The sequence below is a fragment of the Thamnophis elegans genome, chromosome 13 (genome assembly GCF_009769535.1).
Source record: "Thamnophis elegans isolate rThaEle1 chromosome 13, rThaEle1.pri, whole genome shotgun sequence".
In the NCBI taxonomy this organism is placed as follows: Eukaryota; Metazoa; Chordata; class Lepidosauria; order Squamata; family Colubridae; genus Thamnophis; species Thamnophis elegans.
The window spans coordinates 4,864,779-4,887,032 of record NC_045553.1 but is presented as its reverse complement, the minus strand read 5'-3'; the positions used below and the strand labels follow the sequence as shown (position 1 = coordinate 4,887,032).

The following is a 22,254-nucleotide window of genomic DNA, read 5'->3' as shown; positions in this document are numbered from 1 at the left end:
AGAAAAGAAAAGAGAAAGAAGATAAAGGAGAAAGAAAGAAAGAAAGAAAGAATAGAAGGAAGGGAGGGAGGGAGGAATAGAAGAAAGAAAGAATAGAAAAAAGGAAGAAAAGAAAGAAAAGACAGAGAAGGAGGAATAGAAGAAAGAAAAAGAAAGAAAAGGAGGAAGGAAGGAAGGAGGAATAGAAGGAAGAAAGAAGGAATAGAAGGAAGGAAGGAGAAAGAAGGAAGGAAGGAATAGAAGGAAGGAAGAAAGAAGGAAGAAAGGAGGTCAATGAGCTTTAAGTTATGGATAAAAGCTGCTCTGTACTTGTTGAAAAGATGCACGTTATAAAAAAGAACAAACAAGCAGTTTTGTGACATTTTGGCAATGAATATAAGTTGGAATTTACATCCAGGTCCCTTCGAGATCGTATTCTTGCCAAATGAGTTTTATGCATCTGAGCTGGTGTGTTTGGTCCCCCTCTGGGCCTGATACTTTTCACATCTTGGTTATCCAATGTTTTTCGCTGCAAACTCTCCGAAGAGGCGAGAGTCTCCTGTCATTTAATTCCAGTTCATTTCTTTCTTTCTTTCTTTCTTTCTTTCTTTCTTTCTTTCTTTCTTTCTTTCTTTCTTTCTTTCTTTCTCTCTCTCTCTCTCTTTCTTTTCTTTCTTTCTTTCTTTCTTTCTTCCACAGACCTGCAGACCTTAATCCGGATGATCCACGAAGACGTGGCCAAGAATTTTAGCAAGGAGAACCTGTTTTGGAATACAAAACCACAGTAGTAAGTTGGAGGATTGGCTTTTGGGTGGTGGGGGGAGAGAGGGAAAGGACACGCACGTCTCTAATTCAAAAGAGTGCATCAAATTGTGTTGGTTTGCATTTTACAGAAGTCATTTGTTAAATTAGTTGGCCGTATATTCGCCGGAAAGGCTCCCAGTGATTTTTGCATAGCTTTAAAAAACAAAAAAAATCTGACCACTTTTAAATTGAAATCTAAAAAAAACCAGGATTTAGAAAGGAAAGATAGTAGGGAGTTTAGTCGCCCTCTACTCCTGTCGCCGTAGCCCAAGGCTGTGGGGATTAATTTAATTAATTAATTTTATTTCATTTGTATGCCGCCCTTTTCCCTGAAGGGACTCAGGGCGGCTCACAACTCAAGGGAAGGGGGATACAGACAGTTAACAACAACACAGAAACAATACATAGATAGGGATTGCTGGAGGAAGTGGCAAAAATGGGCAACTTAAATGGCATCATCTTTTAAATTGCCAACTAGAAGATTTGAGGACCTCCAAATTCTCTTATTCTTTTTGTCGTTGCACAAAAAATAGGAGGAGGAAGGAGCATTATCTATGTTTGCCGCCTTCAATTGCAATGTAATAAAGGCAGGATTATTATTATTATTTTGCTTTTTTTTAAAAAAAAGGGGGGGGGCAAAGTATGTATTCCAGTGCAGGGGCTCATAATAAGGAGGAATTTTCTGATTGAGAACCATCAACCAACGGAGCAGAAGTTGCCTTCAGAAGTTGTGGGAGCTTCATCTCTGGAGGCTTTCAAGAAGGGACTAGACTGTCCTCTGTCAGAAATGGCGTAAGGTCTCCTGCTTGGGCAGGACTAGATGACCTCCAAGGTCCCTTCCAACTCTGCTAATCTGAATCTATCTAAGACGATCAAAAGACTAGAGACTAAAACATACAATGAATGGTTGCAGGAACCGGGCATGGCTAGTCTAGTGAAGAGAAGGGCCAGGGGAGGCATGATAGCATATTCCAACATTTGAGGAGCTCCCATAGAGAGGAAGGGGTCAACCTATTTTCCAAGACACCTGAAGGCCAGACAAGGAAGAATGGATGGAAACTGAACAAGGAGAGATTCAACCTTGAAATAAGGAGAATTTTCTGACAGGGAGAGCCATCAACCAATGGAACAGAAGTTGCCTTCAGAAGTTGTGGGAGCTTCATCACTTGAAGCTTTCAACAAGAGATTGGACTGCTATTTGTCAGAAATGCTGTAGGGTCTCCTGGTTGGGTGGAGGATGGGGCTAGATGACCTCCAAGTTCCCTCCCCACTCTGTTACTCTATTACTGTTATTGGTTACATGGACCCAGGGCTGAATTGGACCTTCTGTGGGGGAAAGGCATGATATGGCTGGAAGCTCCTAAGGCTTCTTAGCCTTTCCAATCTTTGAAGGCCAATCCTAGACTTGAAGAACCCCTCAATGATACCACCCCAAGTGGGTCAGTTGGTGGCATAGTTGGTCTTCTGAATGAAAGATCTTCGCTCATTCGCTGAGGTCTTCTCTGACCTTCTCAGCTTTGTCCTCCATCTACACCTTCTTCTTCTTATTTTTCTAGTCTACAAATGTTCGATCCGGACAACGAAATATTGTTTGGACAACGAGGGAAGAGGTAAGCCACAACCATTCATTGTCGCACAACTGATTGTCAGAACTATGGCTTCGACCAAACCAGTGAAATGCAAATGAAATAGTACTAGAAGGGGAAATAACACAAGGAGAATTGTATTGATTGATAATTGCTATTAGAAAGAACAGGAAGTTCCTGTTCGTATTGTATTGTGTAAATGTAGCGTACATCTAAGTTTTGTGTGTGTGTATTTTGTATGTTTGTAAGATAGATAGATAGATAGATAGATAGATAGATAGATAGATAGATAGATAGATAGATAGATAGATAGATAGATAGATATAGAGATGTATATATAGATATATAGATATACTGTAGATATAGATATAATATAGATAGATAGATAGATAGATAGATAGATAGATAGATAGATAGATAGATAGATTAGATTAGATATAGAGATGTATATATAGATATATAGATATACTGTAGATATAGATATAATATAGATAGATAGATAGATAGATAGATAGATAGATAGATAGATAGATAGATAGATGGATTAGATTAGATATAGAGATGGATATATAGATATATAGATATACTGTAGATATATAATATAGATACATAGATGATAGATAGATAGATAGGTAGGTAGGTAGGTAGGTATAGAGATTATAGAGATGGATATATAGATATATATACTGTAGATATAGATTAGATAGATAGATAGATATTAGATATATAGATATACTGTAGATATAGATATAATATAGATAGATAGATGATATAGATAGATAGATAGATAGATAGATAGATAGATAGATAGATAGATAGATAGATAGATAGATAGATAGAGAGATTAGATATAGAGATGGATATATAGATATATATACTGTAGATATAGATATGATAGATAGATAAGAGATTAGATATATAGATATACTGTAGATATAGATATAATACAGACAGATAGATAGATAGATAGATAGATAGATAGATAGATAGATAGATAGATGATAGATAGATAGATAGATATAGATACATAGATATATATAGAGATTAGATATAGAGATGGATATATATATATATACTGTAGATATAGATATGATAGACAGATAGATATAGATAGATAGATATAGATAGATAGATAGATAGATAGATAGATAGATAGATAGATAGATAGATAGATATAGAATATCAATCTGTACTGCAAACTAAATACCCAGACAACACGACGTTGATTAAGCAGTGAGAAACATATTTAATAGAAAATCAATTTAATTTTTTTTAAAAAAAATAGTCGCATTTCGATCTGTACAATGGGTTAGAAGGTTTCGCCATGCCGGCTGGGGAATTCTGGGAGTTGAAGCCCCCCCCCCCCCAAGTCTTAAAGCTGCCAAGATGGGACACCCCTGTTCTAGAATCATAAAGGAGCCGGAGGAGGAGGAGGGGGCTGAAGGATAATCGAGCCTTTTTTTCAGCTCAGCGACCTCTTCGAAGGAGGATAAAACCAGCACGGGAGTTCACAAAGAAGGAAGCGCAGTGGAGCCCAAGAGAAAGAAGTGAGTAGGGGGCTCAGAAGTAGGGGAGGGAAGGTCAGTCTAAAAGATTTCTCCGCTCTGCTGAGTCCGTTCATATTCCAGAGTTTGGGAGGGCTTCATTACAGACGTCGAAAAAGGCCAAGGTTTAGGTGAGGCTTCTTACCTGTTTGGTTTCCCCTCCGTGATCTCTGCTTCCTTGTAGTTCGATGGCCGTGACGGTCCGAGAAGACAAAACCACGACCGCAACGTTTATGGAAGATGACACAGCAAGCGAGCTTTGCAGTCCAGAAAGGTAGGAAATACAGATGCCAATAAAACACACGGTGGTTATTACGCGATATTTGCAGGCTGATTCTGCCGACTGCCAGGTGTTCGATGCCGACCGGCTCAAGGTTGACTCAGCCTTCCATCCTTCCGAGGTGGGTCAAATGAGGACCCAGATTGTTGGGGGCCAAGAGGCTGACTCTGTAAACCGCTTGGAGAGGGCTGTGAAGCACTGCGAAGCGGTATATAAATCTAAGGGCTATTGCTATTGCAGGGAAACTCTGCCCACTGTCAGGAGTTTGTTCCTGATCAGCTCAAGGTTGACTCAGCCTTCCAGTCTTCCGAGATCAATAAAATGAGGACCCAGATTGTTGGGGGCAAGAGGCTGACTCTGTAAACTGCTTAGAAAGACCTTCAAAATACTATGAAGTGGTATATAAGCCTAAGTAGTATTGCTATTGTTATTCTGTTCTGTTCTATATTTTCTACTCTATTTTTTCTATTCTAATTCTAATTTTCTATTCTATATGCCTATTCTATATTTTCTATACCAATTCTAATTTTCTATTCTATATTTTCTATTCTATTCTAATTTTCTATTCTATTCTATATTTTCTATTCTATATTTTCTACTCTATTCTATTTTTTCTATTCTAATTCTAATTTTCTATTCTATATTTTCTATTCTATATTTTCTATTCAATTCTATTTCTAATTTTCTATTCTATTCTATATTTTCTACTCTAATTTATTCTATATTTTCTATTCTATTCTATATTTTCTACTCTATTCTATTTTTTTCTATTCTATTCTAATTTTCTATTCTATTCTATTTTTTTCTATTCTATTCTAATTTTCTATTCTATTCTATATGCTTATTCTATATTTTCTTTTCTAATTCTAATTTTCTATTCTATATTTTCTATTCAATTCTATTTCTAATTTTCTATTCTATTCTATATTTTCTGTTCTGTATTTTCTTCTAATTTTCTATTCTATATTTTCTACTCTAATTTATTCTATATTTTCTATTCTATTCAATATTTTTTTCTATTCTATTCTATTCTAAATTCTATTTTATTCTTTCTATTTCTATTCTTTCTTTTTATTTCTATTCCTATTGTGTGTCTCCCCCCCGCCCCCAGCTCTTTCCTTAGAAGGAAGCATCAACTGTGCCAGGAGATGAGAGAACTGTTTTTCGACGTGGCCCAAGAAAACGCCTTCCGGCTGCACGATCAACTCGACATCCTAGAGAGGTAGGTTGAGCCCTTCGGTGTTGCTTTCAGGTTGCAAGCCACCAATCTGGTTTGCAGGTCAGGCCAAGCCAAAAAAATAACAACACCCGATAACCATCGTACCAGCAAGTAGGGAGTAAGGAGAAAAAAATGCAGGTGTATTGCAGGAAAAATTCAGAAGACAAATTCAGATGTACATATTGTAGGAGATATAGGAAGCCCACCCAGGGTAAGCCACAAAGAACTCAAATGGCTACATAGGCTCAACTTATCAACACAATTGGGCCCAACATTTCTGTTGTTAAATACCTCCTGTTCTGACCGAGGCTTCCCCAAAAAGCACGAAGAAGATTCTTGGTCCCCACAAAACCCCTTTTATTAAACGGATGTGAATTCCTCTCATTCACATTCAGCCAAGGCCTGGGAAACAGTCTTCCAAAGGAGCATTTATGACCACAGACCTCATCTAGCTTGGAAAGCTGCCATGTCAATATTTTCCCAAATGAGGTGCTGTGCAAGGAAAGAATTGGCACAGAGTCTCTGAGATCCACGGACAGATCTTCACACTCCTGAAATGAACTAACGAATGAATGAACGAATGGTTTCCTGCAAAAGCCCCCTCCCCTTGCGCTCCTCTTTTATTTCCTATGGGAGGGGCCATTCACCGTCCACCTGTGGCTTTACTCCCAAGTCGGCCCTGATTTCTCAGCTGTTCTTTTCTTCTGGCGGCTCTGCTCATGCTGGGCACAGGCTCCAGCTGTTCCTCTGCCTCACTGCTCTCTAGCTCCAAAGGCAGCTGAGAACTGCCAGGCGGCCTCAATCCCGTCTCTGCCTCCGACGCAGAGCCCTCGTCCGAGCCTTCCCCAGCCTCCAACACTGGCCCATGTTCTTCCCCAACCTTCTCACTGTCCGACTCTGCTGCCAGCTCTGCTGGCCGCTGGTGGGCCACAACACCTCCCTGTCCCCCCCCCCCCATGGTCACCAATGGTCAACAAGCCAGACTGGAAAAGGCTGCCTTACGAGACCTTCTTTGGATGTTTAATGTTTGTGTCAAACACGGCAACTCATTTGATAGGCGGCGAGAGGAGAAGAACATACAGAAATTCCTGTGCCTGAACTATCTGACCCGCTTCCGGAAAGATCTCGAGCGCATGAAACAGTCCGTGGTGGGCAAAGAGCCCGAGCAGGATGCAGAGTCGGAAAACTGGTAAAGGAGGGGGAGGGGCAGAGAGACGAGCTGGACTTTTTGGGGGGGGGGGGGTTGCATAATTCTGCAGAAGAAAATCCAAGAATGTGCTCCTGGCATGATAAGCCCCCGTTAATCACAAACGAAAACGAGCCTAAGTTCCTTAGCGGATCTGTTGTGTCTTGGGAAGACGAGATGTTTTCATGACCTTAAATTCAGGAGATTTTTGTCCGTTTTAATTCCAAATCTTGTGGCTTTGTGGAACTGTAATAGTTTCTGGGGGATCAGGAAGATGTGGGGGGCAGTTTCCCTTAGAACAGTCTTGATTATTATCACTTGCATGCTAACATTGGGAAACTGCCAGACAGACTGGAAGGAGGAGTTAAGCAAGGGTCTAGCTTGGAATCCTCGTGTAGTCACAAGCAACGTAACTGGACCTCTCTGGAGATATACGAATCATTATCCGGTCATTCCCAGGGGAAGGCAAGCAGTCTAGGAAGATTCTTGTAACATAGGTGGTAGACAATAAAGTTGTTTAGTCTAGCTATTTACAAGCATGTCATGCTGTTTTTCTCTCGTTTTGGTCTTTTTTTCTCTCTCTCTCTCTCAAGGTTTTCCACTTTGCTGGAAAGGATTCCCGATGATATCAGGAGAGACCACCGTACCCAGAAAGTCCTCAAAAAGCTGGAAAGGTTCGCCAGGAATCCAGATTTACGCATCCGGCCTCCCACTTTTTTGAAGGTCTTGGGAGAACTTCGGATCTGGGAAATCTGCTCTCCGGACATCTGTGCAGCTGTGGAGGTGAGGGATGCGTGTGGGAAGGAACTCAGCTGCTTTGGTCTTAAGATACAGATGCTGCTTTCTGAACCCCTTTCATGCAGATTTTTAAAAGGATGGGTTCAACAGGTAGTCCCCGACTTACAGGTTCATTGAGTGACTGTTCAAATTTACAACATAAACGGGTTCATACATATGACAGCTATTTGTCTGAAATGGTATCGGGTTTCCTGCTTGAGCAGTGGGTCGGGCTAGGAGACCTCCAAGGTCCCTTCCGACTCTGTTATCTGGCCTTTCCCAGGTGCAAGCTCGCCAGTCTGGGGAAGATTCCTGTATTACAGGCAGAGAACAATAAAGTAGCTAGTTTGATCTCGACACATCGGTCTGGTTGTTTCCGCCTGACACTGTGGGAGGACACGGCAAGACTGTCAGTGCAAGGAAAATGACTAGGCCTGTTGCAATGACACCCCAAACAAATATAGAACCATGATTCTGGTTGTCATATGATGGTGGGGGAGTGTTACAGCCCAACTATTGTGGCCTGTTGGCCACTGGCCCCTCCAGCAGCCAAGTCAGACAAGGAAGCGGTGTGGGAGTCAGGGTCAGCATCAAGGCAACATGAGAGTTCTGAAGGGGGGGGGGAAGGAGCTGGCAGCTGGAGACAGAAGCGGAGCGTGTGCCATCCGCCAGCCCTCAGATGGAGATCCACACCTGCCAGGTCTGGAGGTGGCTGATGAGGAAGAGGAAGAACAGCTGGGCCCAGTGCCTAATGCATGAATGTGCAGAAGGCAGAGGAGAGGAGAGCAGTGGAAATCTATAGGCCAGTCCTTGGGACAGAAGAGGCACTGCTACTAGTGAAGTCCCACTCTAGCTCTGGGGATAAAAGGCAGGGGGCGGAGATGAATAGATGTGGCAGAGCAGTGGAAATCTATAGGCCGGTCCTTGGGACAGAAGAGGCACTGCTACTAGTGAAGTCCCACTCTAGCTCTGGGGATAAAAGGCAGGGGGCGGAGATGAATAGATGTGGCAGAGGAGAGGAGAGCAGTGGAAATCTATAGGCCGGTCCTTGGGACGGAAGAGGCACTGCTACTAGTGAAGTCCCACTCTAGCTCTGGGGATAAAGGCAGGGGCGGAGATGAATAGATGTGGCAGAGGAGAGGAGAGCAGTGGAAATCTATAGGCCAGTCCTTGGGGACAGAAGAGGCACTGCTACTAGTGAAGTCCCACTCTAGCTCTGGGGATAAAAGGCAGGGGGCGGAGAATGGAATAGATCATTGGGGATAAAAGGCAGGGGGCGGAGATGAATAGATGTGGCAGAGGAGAGGAGAGCAGTGGAAATCTATAGGCCAGTCCTTGGGACAGAAGAGGCACTGCTACTAGTGAAGTCCCACTCTAGCTCTGGGGATAAAAGGCAGGGGGCGGAGATGATAGATGTGGCAGAGGAGAGGAGAGCAGTGGAAATCTATAGGCCAGTCCTTGGGACAGAAGAGGCACTGCTACTAGTGAAGTCCCACTCTAGCTCTGGGGATAAAAGGCAGGGGGCGGAGATGAATAGATGTGGCAGAGGAGAGGAGAGCAGTGGAAATCTATAGGCCAGTCCTTGGGACAGAAGAGGCACTGCTACTAGTGAAGTCCCACTCTAGCTCTGGGGATAAAAGGCAGGGGGCGGAGATGAATAGATGTGGCAGAGGAGAGGAGAGCAGTGGAAATCTATAGGCCGGTCCTTGGGACAGAAGAGGCACTGCTACTAGTGAAGTCCCACTCTAGCTCTGGGGATAAAAGGCAGGGGGCGGAGATGAATAGATGTGGCAGACAACTATTCATCTCCTTGCTGGACAGATTTGTTACCCTGCGGGGAAAAACTATATATATATTTTTCCCATCACAGTTCCTGCGCGAATATATTGTGGATATGCCCGAAGACGACTACAAGCAGTGGTTGCAAGCTCGGGTGCCGTTCCCTAAACGCGTGCACAGCGCCCCTCCACTGTGATCCTGATGCTCAAACAGGAGATCCCCTACATGGAAGAAAGGATCGCCGGGGGATCCCCGAGAGATCGCATTCTGGTGGATGCCGAAGGATCCAGCTGGAAGACTTAGAAAATGCTCATTCCCAGAAGTTTGCGTTGAACCCTTTCTGGTTGCGGATTCAAACGCAGAGAGAAATTGATCAGCCAAAACCGTCTTCATTTTAGAATATTGTTGTTCTGCTTTTTAAATGTTTTTGTGGTTGCATTGAATTTAATGTTTATGTTAAGGGGAGAGGGGGTTGGTTACATAGAGAGTTGGCCCAGTCTCTAGGACAGCAGATCCCTTCCCTTATGGTGATCAGCTTCGTCCACTGAACAAGCAGGCCTTAGGGATCATCAGATCCGCCTCTTACTTGTTATGGTTGCTTCTGCATTTAACTTGGATTAAAAAATTCCTATTTAAGCATTGCAGTGCCTCTGAAAGCCTTATTATTTTTGACCAGCTGTAAAAAAACATTATATCCAACGATGTTGTGCAAAAAACCCGACACCAAGAAAAGAAATCTGTTTGAAATCCCCGAGGATCACAGTAAACCAGGGAAGCAACTGAGTTAAACCGTGTGGTGTTGATTTTAGTTGGGGACTTAATGCAGCATTCCTGAACCTCGGCAACTTTTAAGACTGGTGGGCTTGAACTCCTAGAATTCACCAGCCAGCATGGATTAGGGTTAGAGCTGACTTGAGGAATTCTGGGAGTTGAAGTCTGCAGGTTTTAAAATTGCTAAGGTTTGGAGACCTCTGACTTATAGTGCTATCACATCCTCTCAGCAGGGGTGAAATGCTACCGGTTCGGACCACTTTGCCCAAACCGGTAGTAAAAATAGCTACTGGTTCGCCTGAACCGGTAGTTTAAAAAAATGCTACCAGTCAGGCGAACCGGTATTTCCGACGACCAGTTGTGACGTGCGATTTATATTAGCTAGAAAGCAGGGTTACCTTTACAGGTGTGCTCAGTAATAGGCTCCACCCACCTGCCCGTCATCACGCCCATTTTTGACACTCCGCGCATGCACGGAAAGTTCATACTTGCAAACCAGTAGCGAAGGTAAATAGATTTCATCTCTGCCTCTTAACTTATGGCAGTTGAATGAAGTCCACCTGTCTTAAAATTGCCAAGGATCAGAAACCCTGGGTTAAGATATTGCATGAATCAAACCAGTGGTGGGTTTCAAAAATTGTTCGAACCTACTCTGTGGGTGTGGCCTCCTTTGTGGGAGTGGTTTGCCACCCATGTGACTGGATGGGAGTGGCTTGCCGCCCATGTGACCGGATATGAAGATGCCAACGACACTTGTCAGAACCACCTTAAATTACCTCTCACACAGCCCTGGCATGCAGAAGAATATGATGTAAACTTGTTTTTTAAAAGGCATCTTTGGTTTGCGTCAAAACAACTTCAACACACACAATGTTCTGATTGCACCACAAACGCAGTAGTCATCCTTACCTTTCACAGAGGCACTGGGTTTTATAAATATGAGCATGATAGTGTAGAATAATCATATCCAAGGACCAGGGGTGGGTTTCAAAATTTTTTGGAACCTCTTCTGTAGGTGTGGCCTGCTTTCTGGGTCCACCGGTGGAACCTCTTCTAACCGGTTCGGTAGATTTGACGAACCGGTTCTACCGAATAGGTGCAAACTGGTAGGAACCCACCTCTGAATCAAACCCATGGTGGTTTAGGCTCGCAATCCCGAATTCCCGCAGGTCGGTCATTTTATGAAACTCCCAACCAACCAATTGATTTTTTTTTTTGCTTTCCTACCCGCGACGATGTGCACCAATAATGAGATTTCAGTTGAAAGCTTTTTATTAAATCACCATCCAAACAGCTCTTTTGCCTATCCCCCCCGTTTTCTGCATTTCTCTGGCTCCTTCAATGGGTCGATTGCGCAGAGCCTTCACAGCCCCATCAAACCAACTGAACAAACTAGCTTTCGGCAAAAAAACCCCAAAATTTCCTTCCAGCTTAACCCGAGTAGGAGGGACGTCTCCACCTTCCCAAAAAAAGGAGGGGTAAGCCGGCCAAATTCTCTCGTTTAAACTAGCAGAATAATTAAGGCTATTCTGATATATATATATATATATATAATTATAATTTTAATCATAATTATATATATATAATATATATAAAATTAGTCTTCCGACCCCTCCTTTTTTTTTCTTCTCTTAACCGGCTCCCGTCACAATTAACATTTTCAAAAATGAAAACATTTTCGTTGGCTTGGAGACTGGCAACGCCAAGGGGGCGAGGGGTCCCAAGGGGCCAACTTCCTTCTCACGTCAGGATGGTGTCGTCGATCTGTTCCACCGAGTCAGCTTGGTTGGCCAGCTTCTTCAGGGACCGCCGGCAACTCTCGCTCAGCAGCTCCAAGCTGGCAGCGTCAAGGATCTTGGAGACGGACTGCGAGAAAAACCGAAGTTAGGAGAGAGAGAGAGGGGGTGGGGGGGAATGGTTTTCAGTCCAGCCTTCTGGACTTCTAAAGCTATAATAAAAGGTGCCCTTTTTGTCCCCGCGGCCTTGTTGCCAGGTCCCAATTCACCACCTTGGCCCTTCTCATCATTTAAAATTATTTATTTATAGCCCGCCTGTATTATTTAGGTAAATAACTCAAGGCACTGAACATTATAGCAATAGCAGTTAGACTTATATACTGCTTCATAGGGCTTTCAGCCCTCTCTAAGCGGTTTACAGAGTCAGCATATCGCCCCCAACAACAATCCGGGTCCTCATTTTATCCACCTTGGAAGGATGGAAGGCTGAGTCAACCCTGAGCCGGTGAGATTTGAACAGCCGAACTGCAGAGCTGAAGTAGCCTGCAGTGCTGCATTTAACCACTGCGCCACCTCGGCTCTTCCTCCTTGCTTCCTCCTATTTTCCCCTCTGAGGTGGGTTGGGTTGAGAGCGGGTGTCCTGGCCCAAAGTCACCCAGCCAGCTTCCATGCCTGAGGCGGGACTAGAACTCACAGGCTCCTGGTGACTGGCCCAAAGTCGGCCAGCTGGCTTTCATGTCGAAGACGGGACTAGAACTCCCAGTCTCCTGGTTTGAGGCCCAAAGTCCACCCAGCCAGCTTTCATGTCTAAAGCAGGACTAGAACTCACAATCTCCTGGTGGCTGACCCAAACTCACACAGTTGGCTTTGATGCCTAAGGCGGGACTAGAGCTCGCAGGCTCCTTGGTGATTGGCCCAAGGTCAATCAACTGGTTTTCACGCTTATGGGCGAGACTAGAACTCACAAGCTCCTATTTCGTAACCTGGTGTCGTGTCATCACTACACCACACTGGCTCTCTTTATATTAAATTCTTAATATTATGATTATATCGCACACTATGTTGGCATTTTATTAAATGAAATAGAAATTATCAAACCGCTGGCAAGTCTAGCCTTAAAAAGAAATGGCTTCCCGCAGCCTAAGAGAAGGGAAGTGCAGTGGTTAGGGTGCAGTGGTTAGGGTGCAGTACGAGGTGGCGCAGTGGTTAGGGTGCAGTACTGCAGGCCACTTCAGCTGACTGTTATCTGCAGTTCAGCGGTTCTAATCTCACCGGCTCAAGGTTGACTCAGCCTTCCATCCTTCCGAGGTGGGTGAAATGAGGACCCAGACTGTGGGGGCGATATGCTGACTCTGTAAACCGCTTAGAGAGGGCTGAAAGCTCTATGAAGCGGTATATAAGCCTAACTGCTCTTGCTATTGCTATTCGTGGAATCCAGAAATGAGGAATTTTGTCAATTAGTCCTAGAGAAAATTGTTATACGTCTCTTTAGGCTGGACTGAGTTAAAAAAACTGACCCATCCAGTCAGAGGAGGCGTGGTCAACAATTACTTATCTCAGTCTCTAGGCTAATGGACAAAGTTAACCCATGCTTGGATTCCTCAAGCAGCGCACAGGAGAATAAAAAAGTGCAACAGGTTCGTTCTTCCCATCGCTTTCAGATCCTTAACGCTCAAAAATCCGGCTCTTAACCCATCCATGCCTGTCTAAAGCTGGCCAATACCTGAACCGTCTCCTCGCCTCCTCGCATCTTCAGGAGGTTGACGATGGCCTGGTCACTGTAAGCCCTCACGCTGGTGTTCTTATCTTTCGTGTTGTCCAGCAGGGCCTTGAGGATGGGCTTGGCCACCGGGGGCTCCAAGGGCGGGAGAGGGGCTTTGTTGGCCCACCAAATCATCTTCTCCGCAATCAGTTTGATGTCACTGGATGGATTCTGAAGACACTAAGAGAGGCAAGGGGGAAAAGTAAAAAAAACCAGGAAGCTTGGGCTTGGCCCCAGCTGGTTATGGCTTCAGTTATTTCAAGGGCTGGGCTAGGTTTTGTGAAATAAGCTAGACACCGCCACCCCTCCCCGAGAAGATCTAACAAGTTACCATATTTTTCGGAGTATAAGATGCACTGGAGTATAAGTCATACCAAGATTTTGAAGAGGTAATTTTTTTTTAAAGTGTTTGCACTCTGCAAGCCTCCCAAACCCTCTGCACGCCTCAATTTTTGTGCAAAACAAGGCATGCAGAGTTTTTTTAAAAACATATTTTTTAATTTCCATTATCACAACATACAATCACATGTATACTGTACATAGCCAGTATCATATAGTAACAAATAATGATCACATCAGTTCCTCTTGTCATCAACAACCCCCAAAAATAAAAACCCATTATTAGCTCTTCTGCTCTCCATACACCTCCCTCTTCTACCTCTCTCCTACTTCCTATCTTCCCTCCATCATCCTTTCCTACTCTACTTCCCCTTCCCTTCTCCTCCTCTCTCTACATTCCACTCCTCCTTATCCTCATCCTCCTCATCTTCCCCCCTTACCCTCTCTCCTATCCCTCTCTTCCCATCTTTCTCTCTACATTCCACTCCTCCTTATCCTCCTCATCTTCCCCCCTTACCCTCTCCCCTCCCTCTCTTCCCATCTCCCCTCTGTTTCCCACTCTTCCTCTCATTGGTGTATTTCCGCTTCGGAGCAAACTCCAATCTATGTTGATAGTATTTATACTTCCATAACAATATACTTAACATATCGTAGTTATAAAGAAAAAATAAGAGAAAACACTATACATGTGCAATCATATTACATTAAAGTCTAACACCCCTCGTAAAACCTACCCTCCCCCCCAAACGCCCCCCCCCCCCCGCCTTCCCTGCATGCAGAGAGTTTGAGAGGCCTGAAAAGTGCTCATAGGGGCTGGAGTGGGGGAGGCAAAAACAAGCAAAGAACAGCCCATTTTTTGTGAAAACGGACCCAGTTTTTGCAAAAACCAGGGCATGCATAGGCTTTGGGAGGCTTGTAGAGTGCTCCTGTGGGCTAGGGGCAAAAACGAGCAAAAAAACGACCCATTTTTCACTCGTTTTTGCCCTCCCCATCCCCCAGGAACATTTTGCCGCCCTCCCAAACCTTCTGCAGTCCATTTTTGCGAAGGGGGGGTTGGAGTTTCAGGAGGCCAAAAATGCTGCATTCAGTGTATAAGACGCGCCCAGATTTTCGCCCTCTTTTTTAGGTAAGGTAAGTCTTTGTGTCAATCCTGAAACTGAACTGACCGAAGCCATTTTGACCGCTTTGGTGTTGCCACATTGGAGCTGAGGGACAGGGAGGGGGGCATTTGAAATAGAGGGGATTCTGTTCTGAATCGGCAAACAGAAATTCTGGGGTCCGTTGTGGCTGTAAGGTGAAGAATAGGCCACGGATGAGTAGCGGGCCATGGCCCACAGGTTGGGGACCCCTGCTGTCGATTATTCTGCGGAAACGCCTGAAGGGCAGTTGTCCCATTCAAGCCAGCCCTTTCGGGTTGCTGGCCAGGAGCCTGGAGCCTTACCTTGATGAAGAGATTGGAGAGCTTCGGGGGCAGGTTCCCGTCGTTGGCTTCTATGTGATGCTTCATAAGGAATCCCATTCCTCGGATGCCACTGACCGCAATGGGGATCTGCAGCCAGGAAATTAGCAGCAAGCAAAAAGCCATCAGATAAGATAGAGAGATGGTAGAGATGGAGACGATGGAGAGATAGAGATATAGAGAGAAGGGAAGAGAAGAGAATTAAAATTAATAGAATTAGAATAGAATGGGAATGGAATTAGAATTAATAGAATTAGAAGGGAAGGGGCAGGGGGAGGGAAGAGAATTGGAAGGGGAGGGGAGGGAAGAGAATTAGAATTAATAGAATTGGAATTGGAATGGAATTAGAATTAATAGAATTGGAATTGGGAGGGAATGGAAGGGAAGGGAAGAGAAGAGAATTAGAATTAATAGAATTGGAATTGGGAGGGAATGGAATGGGAGGGAAGGGAAGGGAATTAGAATTGGTTCCACCACAAAACCGCGGTCGACTAAAGCGCGCTCGACGAAACCGCGTACCTGACGTCATCACAGCGCGACGAAAAAAGCACGCTGTGAGCGGTAAAGCTAAAATTAACGCGTAAACCTAAACCTAACCCCCCCCAAACCTAACCCTAAACCTAACCCTTAACCTAACCCTAAACCTAACCCTTAACCTAACGCTAAACCTAACGCTAACCCTTAACCTAACCCTAAACCTAACCCTAACCCTTAACCTAACCCTAACCCTAACCCTTACCTTAACGTGAATCGGCTTGCTTTAAAAGCGCTTTTTAAAGCGCCCTTTTTTCTCCGCGGTCGTTGTTGTCGCGTTGCTGATGACGTCAGCGACGCGCTTTAATTGGGCGCGCTTTAGTGGACCACGGTTTTGTCGTGCCACGATTAGAATTAATAGAATTGGAATTGGGAGGGAATGGAATGGAAGGGAAGGGAAGGAAAGAGCTTGGTATAGTGATTAACATGCTGACTTAGAAACCAGGAGACTGTGAGTTCCAGTCCTGCCTTAGCCATAAAAGTGACCTTGGGCCAATCACTATTTTTGACTTATTAAATTAGATGCCATTATTCTCACTGGCAGAAGGGTTGCTAGAATTAGGTATGGCTAGTCCAGAGGAAAAAGGGACTGGGGGTAACATGATAGCATCTGCCTCCAGAAGCTGTGAATGCTCCATCCCTGGAGGTTTTAAAGAAGAGATTGGATAACCATTTGTCTGAAACGGTATAGGGTTTCCTGCCTGAGCAGGGGATTGGACTAGAAGACCTCCAAGGTCCCTTCCAACTCTGTTATACAATAACAGATGGAGATACTTACCCGGTCAGCGACCGTGTTGCTGAAGATCATCTCATGGACGCTGTTCGAATATTTGGGCGCACACAGTCTGCTGGCAGCCGTATTCACCGCGACCGAGAGGGCCAGGCTGCGTCCGTGCCTCACCATCCAGTCAATGCCGGAGACATCCGCTGTGAAACAAAAGGAGGATGGTCCTTGAGCTCAGCACCACAACCGTCCTTTCCCAATATCATCGTGCCAAGAAAAAAAACGACTAGTTATTTACACCTTTTATAGTTGGGTGTCCAAAACTGAGGAAATGAACATTAATATTAATAAAAAAGTCACCTTACAGGTTGTCCTTGGCTTATAATTACTCAGTTAGTGACTATTCAAAGTTACAATTGGACTGAAAGACCGTTTCATGAGTGCAGAGAAAAGCAACAAGGATGATTAGGGGACTGGAGGCTAAAACGTATGAAGAACGGTTTTAGGAACTGGGTATGTCTAGTTTAATGAAAAGAAGGACCAGGGGAGACATGATCGCAGCCTTCCAATATCTCAGGCGTTGCCACAAAGAAGAGGGAGTCAAGCTATTCTCCAAAGCACCTTCAGGCAGGAGAAGAAGCAATGGGTGAAAACTAATCAAGGAGAGAAGCAACTTAGAACTGAGGAGACATTTCCTGACAGTTAGAAAGATTAATCAGTGGAACAGAAGTTGCCTCCAGAAACTGTGAGTGCTCCAACACTGGAGATTTTTAAGATGTTGGATAACCATTTGTCTGAAGTGGTGTAGGGTTTCCTGCCTGAGCAGGGGGTTGGAGTAGAAGAGCTCCAAGGTCCCTTCCAACTCTATTAGATAGATAGATAGATAGATAGATAGATAGATAGATAGATAGATAGATAGATAGATAGATAGATAGATAGATAGATAGATAGATAGATAGATAGATAGATAGATAGATAGATAGATAGATTAGATAGATAGATGATAGATTAGATAGATAGATAGATAGATAGATAGATAGATAGATAGATAGATACATGATAGATTAGATAGATAGATAGATACATGATAGATGATAGATAGATAGATAGATAGATAGATAGATAGATAGATAGATAGATAGATAGATAGATAGATAGATAGATAGATAGATAGATAGATGTTTATTTATATGCCGCCCTTTTCCCTGGGGGGACTCAGGGCGGCTCACAATCCAAGGGGGAGGGGGAGACAAACTTTTTAACATATAAGACAATACATAATTAAAAAACACAACATTCATACCATTCGGGCGGGTTACAGTCTTAGCCCCAGGCCTGACGGGATAGCCAGATTCTGAGGGCTGTGCGGAAGGTCTGGAGGGTGGTGAGGGTACGAATCTCTACGGGGAGATCGTTCCATAGGGTCGGAGCTACCACCGAGAAGGCTCTCCTCCGCGTAGTTGCCAGTCGGCATTGACCGGCAGATGGAACTCGGAGGAGGCCTAATCGATGAGATCTAATAGGTCGCGTGGAGGTAATTGGCAGTAGGTGGTCTCTCAAGTTATTATTTTGTTATGATCAAAATTCAGGCACTTGGGGAACAGTATGCCTTTACGAACGGTTGCACTGTCCCGGAGTCACCAACAGTGCCCCTCCCATCTAGCTCCGCGCCAGCAAAGTCCATGAGGGAAGCCAGATTTGCTGAACGACTGCCTGATTCGCTTAACAACCACGCTGCTCTGCAACAAGAAATTTTGGGGCCCATTTGTGGCGGGTTGATGTAGCGACAGAAAACCACGTTCCTTCCATCCCTCCCTGGGAAGTTTGCCCACCTAGGAGATGATTCTGGAGGATGCCGCCGAGTTCTTCGTCCGTCAAGAAGGCACACATTTCGGCCAAGCAACCCGCCGAGGTCATGCGCGTCGCATCCTGGCAAGGAGAGAAAAAAACAACAACCCAAGAATGTTTCCATTCACAATGAAGGTTTCCAACCAGAAACATTGATTTCTTTACAATATCAGCTTTCTCCTGTGCGCCGCTTGGAGAATGCAAGCATGGGTTTAACTTTGTCCATCGGCCTTGAGACTGAGTTAGGAAAAAGGTCTGGCCACGCCCCTCTGGGCGGTCTCGCTCAGTTTTTTTTTTTTTTAACTCAGTCCAGCCTTAACGAGACGCAAATAATGTAGCTCTTGCGGTATTATTCGGGATTTAAGTTTTTACTTGATTAGTATCGGTGTTTTCGTTTAAGTTTTATAGCTATAATAGTTTGAATTGTTCTTCCTAATAGAAATTTGATATGAATATAAAATAAACATTTTCAACCGACGGCTAGGACAATTGCAACCAGCCCTGCCCTTCCATTGAGGACCTGCATGCTACACGAAACAGAAAGAGGGGTGATAAAATATCTTGGGCCTCCCTTGTATGTACACTTGAGAGCTTCTGCACTGGAGACAAATTGTGTGCCCAATCACACTTGACCAATAAAGAATATTCCTCCCTCCCTCCGTCTCTCTTCTATCTCTCTCTCTGTCTCTATCTCTCTATCTCTCTTCTATCTCTCTCTCCCACTCTATCACTCTCTCTGTCTCTGTCTCTCCCTCTCCCTCTCTGTCTTCTATCTCTCTCTCTGTTTCTCTCTTCTATCTCTCTTCTATCTCTCTCTCTCTCTGTCTCTCTCTCTTCTATCTCTCCCTCTCTCTCTTCTATCTCTCTCTCTCTGTCTCTCTCTTCTATCTCTCTCTCTCTGTGTCTCTCTCTCCTATCTCAGGGGTGTCAAACTCGTGTACAAACAAGTAATTCCCACAAATGGTGCATGCGCATGCCCACACCCACAATTCAGTATGCCCTGCCCACCTGCGCATGCATGTGCGCCCCCTGACCCACACACGGCACCACCACTATTCCGTGGCGGAGAGGGGGGAAAAGTCTTTCCTGAGGCCTGGGGAGGGCTAAAACAGCCTCCCCCCAAAGCCAGAAACAGACTTCTGGTTGGCCCGTTGGACCTGTTTTTCACCCTCCCCAGGCTCTGAAGTCTTTCCTGAAGCCTGGGGAGGGTGAAAACAGCCTCCCCCAGCCCTCCGGAAGGTCAAAAATCAGCTGGCCAGCATGCCGGAGCTGATAGCTTATGTGCCAGAGGTTCTGTCAGGCCTGCAGTCATATTCCTTTTAGGATCTTCGGCCTGCCACACTCTCTCTCTTTCTTTACTATGCTGTTTCATTAGTGAGGTAATTGGGAGGGGGAATAGTAAGGAGCAGAATTGTAGAATGCATTGTTGTCAAAATAAAACATTCCTTTCTAGAAACCCAAGGTCATCCTTTGTATCCGCACCTCTGCACCTGACCGGAACTAGATGGGTGGAAATGCCAGCATGGCAGATGAAGATTGGACCAAGGGATGGACTTGTGGGTGTGGGGGCAAGATCATGAACTTTCAACTGGGTGGGAACCCCAGGAAGCTTTCAGATTCGGGTTTTCCACAGTTTGTACCAACATGTCTCTCTTATTAAATTGGAACTTTGATGAAAGCTCTGCCTTGGACTCTGATTTGATTCTGGATGATACACCATATTGCCAAAAGTGTTCGCTCACCCATCCAAATAACCAGAATCAGGTGTTCCGATCACTTTCATGGCCACAGGTGTATAAAATCAAGAACCTAGGCATGCAGACTGTTTTGACAAACATTTGTGAAAGAAAGGATCGCTCTCAGGAGCTCAGTGAATCCCAGCGTGGAACTGTGATAGGATGGCACCTGTGCAACAAATCCAGTCGTGACATTTCCTCGTTCCTAAATATTCCACAGTCGACTGTCAGCTGTATTATAAGAACGGGGAAGTGTTTGGGAACGACAGCAACGCAGCCACAAAGTGGTAGGCCACGTAAACCCGTCCAACATCTGTGTGTGACCTCACAAATGCGCTTCTGGGACAATGGTCAAAAATCCCCATAAACGCACTCCTGAACCTTGTGGACAGCCTTCCCAGAAGAGTTGAAGCTGTTATAGCTGCAAAGGGGGGAACCAACGTCATATTGAACCCTATGGATTAGGAATGGGAGGTCACTTACAGTAAGTTCATATGGGGGTAAAGGCAGGTGAGCGAATACTTTTGGCAATATAGTGTATTTTGTTTTTGGTTTTGTTTAAAAAAAAATTTTTTTAAACACATAAACACATCAACAAAAACAAACACATGACTTAAAACAACATAGCAACAAGAAGTCCCATCGTATATCATACAGCAGTTCCGTATCGGTTTCTTTACAGTTAGTGTTTTCCCTCCTATACATTTCTATCTTGCATTTATGGTCCCCTTAATCGTTATCCATTTTTATGTGCTATTCTATATTTATTTATACTTAGCTATTTATACCAAAATATTGTTTACCTATATTGTGTTTTATATTCTTACTATCATTTATTCTCTTACATACAATTATAGGTATACATTCATAGTTATTTTTTTTCTTTGCCATTCTTATACTTTTGTAATTCCATTTAAAAGGTTATAATATACAGTTTGGGTTGCTTTGTTTACCATCCCTAGCGCCTGTAGTAACACCACCTTATTTTCCCTTTGTTTTCTCCCTCCCTTCCTTCTCTACTTCCTTCCTTCCTCCTCTCCTTCCCCTTCTTTCTTCCCTTACCTCTCCCCTACTCCTACCCTCTCTCTTCCCCTTCCTATCCTCTCTCCTTCTCTTTCTCTCTCTTCCACCCTTCTCGCCTTCTCTTTCTCTCCCTTCCACCCACCTCTCCTTACCTCTTTCTTCTTCCCTTGCCTCTCCTCCACTCTTCCTCTTCCCTTCCTACTATCTCTCCTTCTCTTTCTCTCCCTTCCACCCTCATTTCCTTTCCCTTCCTTCTTCCCTCCCTTCTCTACTTCTTTCCTCCTCTCCTTCCTTCTTCCCTTACCTCTTTGCAATATAGTGTATTTTGAACGCTGGCAGGTTCACCATCAGGGCCCTGGGATGTCAAAAGCCAGCTAGTTACCTATTCTGCTTCTCATCATTTCCATTTTTCCTGTCCGCTGTTTCCTTAGCTTCTTATGACTCTAACTTAGAAGTGGGGACTTCCAACTTCCAGAAATTCCTCCCGCCAGCCAGGAACTGGTCAACACAAACTGAGAGGAGTGTTGCAATCCCCAGGTTTCCAGCAAGCAGTTACCTCTTCGTGGCCCAGCATGCTGAGAAGCATGGTGGTAATACTCTTCCGGACAGCGGGATCCACTTTGCCTCCTGCCCCCTGAGTGACAAACCGCAACGCTTGAAGCATGGTGTCCCTGAAAGATCCCAAGGAAGAGAGAGGAAACAGGAAGTCAGCAGGAGTTTAAAAAAAAAAAAACAGGGACCAAACAACAGAGGCACCTCTTGCATGTTCTGGATTTATGACCCAGGCATCTCTGGGCTAGAAGGGACCTTGGAGATCTTCTAATCCAGCCCCCTGTTCAAGCAGGAGACCCTATATTTTTACAATAGCAGAGTTGGAAGGGACCTTGGAGGTCTTCTAGTCCAACCCCCTGCCTAGGCAGGAAACCCTATACCGTTTCCCCTTGCTGCAAGGAGGTAAATTGCTGGGAGGCAGAGGCCAAAGGGTGGGGGACGGTGGATGGGTGGAGCTACATTCAGTGTATAAGACGCAAACAAAATTTCACCCTCTTTTAATGGGGGGAGGTGCGTCTTATACTCCAAAAAATACGGTAAATGTTTTTTAAAATAACTCTGGGTTTTATCCCACAGACTTCCAACTCTTATTCTATTCAAAAAATGCGTTTTGCAG

The 22,254-nt window shown here is 44.5% G+C and overlaps 2 protein-coding genes across 2 annotated transcripts in view; one reads left to right on the top strand and one right to left on the bottom strand.

The window, feature by feature from the left end:
• Window positions 1-687: 687 nt before the first annotated feature.
• On the top strand, window positions 688-9,795 carry CCDC60 (coiled-coil domain containing 60). Its single transcript, XM_032229830.1, has 8 exons — window positions 688-766; window positions 2,340-2,393; window positions 3,836-3,916; window positions 4,098-4,187; window positions 5,305-5,415; window positions 6,470-6,601; window positions 7,192-7,381; window positions 9,246-9,795. The coding sequence occupies exons 1-8, from the start codon at window positions 699-701 to the stop codon at window positions 9,348-9,350; spliced, it is 831 nt and encodes a 276-aa protein (XP_032085721.1). The 5' UTR covers window positions 688-698; the 3' UTR covers window positions 9,351-9,795.
• Window positions 9,796-11,432: 1,637 nt separating this feature from the next.
• The window catches only part of GCN1 (GCN1 activator of EIF2AK4), an 84,922-nt gene continuing 74,100 nt past the window's right edge, over window positions 11,433-22,254 (bottom strand). Inside the window, 6 exon segments of the mRNA XM_032229065.1 lie at window positions 11,433-11,791; window positions 13,385-13,603; window positions 15,204-15,311; window positions 16,534-16,682; window positions 18,312-18,408; window positions 21,643-21,757. Of these exon segments, the coding sequence (XP_032084956.1) occupies window positions 11,666-11,791; window positions 13,385-13,603; window positions 15,204-15,311; window positions 16,534-16,682; window positions 18,312-18,408; window positions 21,643-21,757 (814 nt within the window). The 3' untranslated portion in view covers window positions 11,433-11,665.